Here is a 5,995-nt window from a genome sequence, read left to right as displayed (position 1 = left end):
CCCCATCATTTGCATTCGTGTGGTTAAAACTATCTCTTCTAATGGAACTGACAGATCTCCCCCCAGGAAGCTGATGCGTCCACCCAGATATGAGAAGAAAGGACAGAAAATCTCCTACACCTTGGAGGGAGAACTCAGAAGGCTAACAACCCTGCGATGGCTGAAATGTCCCCACAGTGATAAGAACTACCTTCCTCTAATGGCAAAAGTAATCTGAAAGTTCTACGCACATGCAGGCAGAGGAGCTAACGTGAAATAACTTTAAGAAAAAGCCAAACTCTAAGCTGCTATTTGCTTGGAAGAACACTTTCACAATTGACTCTGATGACACTGGCACAGAATGAGGTGGCAACAAAACACTTGATAATAAGACATGGGATTATGGCCTGTCGTGCTCAAAGCAGAATCAAACCCAAAATTTGTCCTGTGCTTGTTTATTCTGAAAAATTAGCCATGGGATAAAAGCTTACTCCTGGGAGAACTTTAAACCAGCATTTAATGAAAAGGCCCCTCAGGAAGGAAGGTGCCCAGTATAGGGAAAACTTGTCCTTTCAAGATGGAGTTCCTCCAGTGCCCCTGTGGGAGAGACATTTCCAGGACTTTTTGTTGCTAATAAAATATTAGGTGTTCAAAAAATTATGCTGGATAAACTTGTTTTCTCCTTCTTGTGTTGTCTTCAAAGGATTTTTGCACAGAACTTGGTTGTTTAGAAGAGAGGGTAACTAGTTTGCTACACACTGAGGTTATTCCTTGCTAGTTTCTGCTAAAGCCTATAAGATATAATGCAATTTTATATTTCATCCTTGTTTAAAAATTATTTTAAGTATGCTGTTAATTGTAATCAAATTATTGTTCATATTTTGTATAATCTGTCGATCTATAATATTATAAGCAGCAGCACTAAATCTTTCAACCCTTACTGTCATTGAATTGTCCTGATCCCAAGCAACATCGGAGTCTCTACAACAAAAGCTTTCTCTTCTCTAAGCTCATTTAACAAAAGAAAAAAGAAGGAGATGTTGGGGAATGTTAGGGAGGAGGGGGAGGCCTCTGGAAGGGTTAGATACCCTACCTCCAGATAAGTGTAAGCCTAAGATGGCTGCTGCCTCTGTTGAGGTAGAAGTGGTCTTCATTGAGCTGAGGTTCTCCTGTTCAATCTGCATGTTCCACGTCTACAATCCCACTCCATCCTGTCTTCTTGTTTACTCACCTGTATATAAGTGCACCGTAACCCCCAATAAAGTTGAGTTTGGCTCTCTGCAGCACTCCCAGAATGGTGTGTCTCTGTCACACTTAACGCTGTCAGGATGTTGCTGCTCCCCACTGGTAAATGGGCAGAAACACTAGCACACCTCTATTGATGGGAGACGCCACTTCCAAAAGGGAATAACAGGCATTTTCCTTATTCATTTAGGTACTTTGAAGAAAAAAAAAATACAGTCAGGCTTGACCACGTGGGACTTCTAACTCAAGCAAAAGGAGTCCTGAGCACCTCCACGGAGGTGAGACGCCACTTCCAGAAGGGAACAACAGCCTTCCTCATTACTCATTCAGGCAATTTTGGGGGGAAATTGCTGTCAGGCTTGACCACATGGTACCTGGAACTCAAGCAATAGGGCGGTCCTGGGTACCTCAATGTAGGTGAGAAGCCACTTCCAGAAAGGAACAGGCTTCCTCCTTGCTCATTCATGTACTTTGAGGAAAAAACTGTTGTCAGTCTGGACCACTGATGCCCCTAACTCAATGAACAGAGGGATCTTGGGCACCTCTACAGAGGTGAGAAGACACCTCTTTAAGGGAACAACAGGCTTCCTGCTTCCTCATTCTGGTAGTTTGTGGAAAAACTGCTGTCAGGCTTTACCACGTGGAACCCCTATCTTGAGCAACAGGAGAGTCTTGGTAACTTAGACAGAGCTGAGAAGCCACTTCCAGAAGGGAACAACAGGCTTCCTCCTTGCTTAGTCAGGTACTTAGGGGAGAAACTGCTGTCAGACTTCACCAAATGGGACATGTAACTCAAGCAACATGGTGGTCATGAGCACCTCAAGGGAGGCAGGAAGCCACTTCCATAAGGGAACAACAGGCTTTCTCCTTAATAGGTATTTTGGGGAGGAAAAAATGTGCTATGAGGCTTGACAACATGGAACCCCTATCTGAAGCAACTGGGAGGTCCTGGACACCTAGAAGGAGGTGAGAAGACACTTCAAGAAGGAAAAAAACAAGCTTCCTGCTTGCTCATTCAGATACTTTCAGGGGAAAAAATACTGTCAGTCTTGACCACGTGGTTCCACAAACTCAAGCAAAAGGTGGGTCCTGGGCACCTCTCCATAGGTCAGAAGCCATTTCAAGAAGGGAATATCAGGTTTTCTTCTTGCTCATTCAGGTACTTTGGGGAAAAGGCTACTGTCAGGCTTGACCACGTGGGACCCCTAAGTCAAGCAACAGCAGGGTCCTGGGGACCTCGATGGAGGCCATAAGTCAGTCCAGAAGGGAACAACAGGTTTCCTTCTTGTCATTCAGGTATTTTGGGTAAAAACCCCAAAACCCAAAAACCCAAAACTGGCTGGCAGGCTTGACCCAGAGGGAACCCTAACTCAAGCAACAGGGAGGTGCTGGGCACCCCGATGGAGGTGAGACACCTTTACCAGAAAAGAACAACAGGTTTCCTCCATGCTCATTCAGGTACTTTGGGGGAAAACTGCTGTCAGTCTTGACAATCTGGGACCCCCTATCTCAATCAACAGAGGGGTCCTGGGTACCTCGATGGAGGCCAGAAGTCACTCCAGAAGGGAACAAGAGGCTACCTGCTTGCTCAGGCGGGTACTTTTGGGGAAAAATTGCTGTCAGGCTTTACCACTGGGACCCTTATCTCAAGGAACAGGAGAGTTCTTGGCATCTAGATGGAGACCAGAAGCTACGTCCAGAAGGGCACAATGGGCTTCCTTGTTGCTCATTCATGTACATTTTGGGGGGAAAACTGTTCTTATTCTTGACCACGTGGGACCACTATCTCAGGCAACAAGAAATTCCTGGGCACCTCAATGGAGCCGAGAAGCCTCCTCCTGAAGGGAACAACAGGCATCCTCCGTGCTCACTCATGTACTTTGGGGAATAAACTGCTGTCAGTCTTGAGAATCTGGGACCTCTATCTCAATCAACAGAGTGGCCCTGGGCACCTAGATAGAGCCAAGAAGCCACTTACAGAAAGAAACAACAGGCTTGCACCATCTTCAGTCAGGTACTTTAAGGAGAAAACTGCTGTTTTGGGACTCCAAACTCAAGCAACTGGGTGGGGGGAGGGAGGTCCTAGGCAAATCAATGTAAGAATAAAGCAATTGCATATGGGAACAACAGGTTACCTCCTTGCTCATTCAGGTACTTTGGGAAAAATCTGCTGTCAGGTTTAACCACGTGGGATCCCTATCTCAAGTAACAGGTTGATCCTGGATACCCAGACAGAGGAGAGAAGCCACGTCTGGAAAGAAACAAGAGGCTTTCTCCTTCCTAATTCAGGTTCTTTGGAGAAAAAAAAACCCTGCTGCCAGGCTTGAACATTTGGGATCCTTATTTCAAGCAACAGGGGGATACTGGGCACCTTGACAGGGGCCAGCATCCACTTCCATAAGGGCCCACCATGCTTCCTCCCTATTCATCCAGGTACTTAGAGGAAAAACTGTTGTCAGTCTTCACCACATTGGACACGTAACTCAAGCAACAGGGTGGTCATGGGCATCTCAAGAGAGGCAGGAACGTACTTCCAGAAGGGAACAACAGGCTTCCTGCTTGCTCATTCAGGTACTTATGGGGGAGGGGGGGGAATCTTTCTGATTTGATCACTTGGAACCTGAAACTCAAGTAGCATGCAGATCCTGGGCAACATGACGTAGGCCAGAAGCCACTTCAAGAAGGAAATACCAGGCTTCCTTTTTGCTCATTCAGGTACTTTGGGGGGAAAATTGCTGTCAGGCTTGACCTCGTGGCACCCCTAAGTCAAGCAAAAGGAGGGTCCTGAGCACCTCTACAGAGGTCAGAAGTCACTTCCAGAGGGAACAGCATTCTTGCTTCTTGCTCATTCAGGTACTTTTGGTAAACAAACAAGCAAACCTGCTTTCAGGCTTTACCAAGTTTAAGCCCTAACTCAGCAACAGGAAAGTCGTGGGCACCTCAACTGAGGTGAGAAACCACTTCCAGAAGAGAACTTTCCCCTTGTTCATTCAGGTATTAGGGCAAAACCTGCTATCAGGTTTTACCACTATCTCGAGATATAAAGGCTTTGGCCACCTCAATGTAGGTGAGAAACCACTTCCAGAAGGGAAGAACAGGCTTTATGCTTGCTCATTCAGATTCTTTTGGGAACAAACTGCTGTCAGTTTCAACCACGTGGGACCCCCATCTCATGCAATAGGGTGGTGCTGGGCACCTGGAAAGAGGCAAGAAGCCACTTCCAGAGGAGAACAACAGACTTCCTCCTTACCCATACAGATATTTTTGGGAAGAACTGCTGTCAGGCTTGACCACATGGAACTCCTAACAGAAGCAACAGGATAGTCCAGCACACCTCTATGGAGGCGAGAAGCCACTTCGAAAAGGGAATAACAGATATTTTCCTTAAGGTACTTTGAAGAAAAAAATTACTGTCAGGCTTGACCACGTGGGATTTCTAACTCAGGCAAAATTGGGTCCTTAGCACCTCCATGGAGGTGGGAAGCCACTTCCAGAAGAGAACAACAGGCTTCCTTTTTACTAATTCAGATAATTTGGGGGGAAACTGCTGTCAGGTTTGACTAAGTGAACCCAGAACACAAGCAACAAGGTGGTTCTTGTTACCTCGACAAAGGTGAGAAGCCCCATCCAGAAGATAAAAACAGGCTTCCGGCCCCCTTCTCGGCCCCGCCGGGGGGATGGGGTGGAGGCGGGGGAGCCGAGGTGTGGAGGCCGCCCGGGCTCCGGGATTGCGAACACGGGAGCCACCGCCGCCGCCACCACCTCGGCCGCGTCACGGCTCCCGAGCCCGCCCGTCCTTGGCCCCTCCTTCCCGCTCCGATTCCCCCTCCTCTGTCCCTCCCCCTCCGACCGAGCGGTGACTTAAGCAACGGAGCGTGGTGAAGCCCATTTTTCTCTTTCCTCGCAGCCGCGCCATGAAGCCCGGGGCGCGCGGCCCCGACACTCCGGCCCGAGATGAATGCTGCGGCAGAAGTCGAGTTCAACATCCTTCTTGCCACCGACTCCTACAAGGTTACCCTTTATAAACAGTACCCACCCAACACAAGCAAAGTTTATTCTTACTTTGAATGCCGTGAAAAGAAGACAGAAAACTCCAAAGGAAGGAAGGTGAAATACGAGGAAACAGTATTTTATGGGTTGCAGTACATTCTGAATAAGTACTTAAAAGGTAAAGTAGTGACCAAAGAGAAAATCCAGGAAGCCAAAGAAGTCTACAAAGAGCATTTCCAAGATGATGTCTTCAATGAGAAAGGATGGAATTGCATTCTTGAGAGATATGATGGGCATCTTCCAATAGAAATAAAAGCTGTTCCAGAGGGCTCTGTCATTCCCAGAGGAAACGTTCTCTTCACAGTGGAAAACACAGACCCAGAATGTTACTGGCTTACGAATTGGATTGAGACTATTCTTGTTCAGCCTTGGTATCCAATCACAGTGGCAACAAATTCAAGAGAGCAGAAGAAAATACTGGCCAAATATTTATTAGAAACTTCTGGTAACTTAGATGGTCTGGAATATAAATTGCATGATTTTGGGTACAGAGGAGTCTCTTCCCAAGAGACTGCTGGCATAGGGGCCTCTGCTCATTTGGTTAACTTCAAAGGAACAGATACAGTAGCAGGGATTGCTTTAATTAAGAAATACTATGGAACAAAAGATCCTGTTCCAGGTTATTCTGTTCCAGCTGCAGAACACAGCACCATAACAGCCTGGGGGAAAGACCATGAAAAAGATGCTTTTGAACACATAGTCACACAGTTTTCATCAGTGC

General features: G+C 46.8%; 1 protein-coding gene across 1 annotated transcript in view; it reads left to right on the top strand.

The window, feature by feature from the left end:
- Positions 1 to 5,178: 5,178 nt before the first annotated feature.
- LOC102844384 (nicotinamide phosphoribosyltransferase-like) overlaps positions 5,179 to 5,995 on the top strand; it is a 45,085-nt gene continuing 44,268 nt past the window's right edge. The window contains exon 1 of the mRNA XM_006894601.1: positions 5,179 to 5,991. Within this exon, the coding sequence (XP_006894663.1) occupies positions 5,179 to 5,991 (813 nt within the window). The remainder of the gene's footprint in view (positions 5,992 to 5,995) is intronic.

Source organism: Elephantulus edwardii, unplaced genomic scaffold (assembly GCF_000299155.1).
Source record: "Elephantulus edwardii isolate Elephantulus edwardi_28Jun2011 unplaced genomic scaffold, EleEdw1.0 scaffold00146, whole genome shotgun sequence".
Classification (NCBI taxonomy): domain Eukaryota; kingdom Metazoa; phylum Chordata; class Mammalia; order Macroscelidea; family Macroscelididae; genus Elephantulus; species Elephantulus edwardii.
The sequence above is the reverse complement of the archived record's forward strand: the minus strand, read 5'-3'. Positions and strand labels throughout refer to the sequence as shown.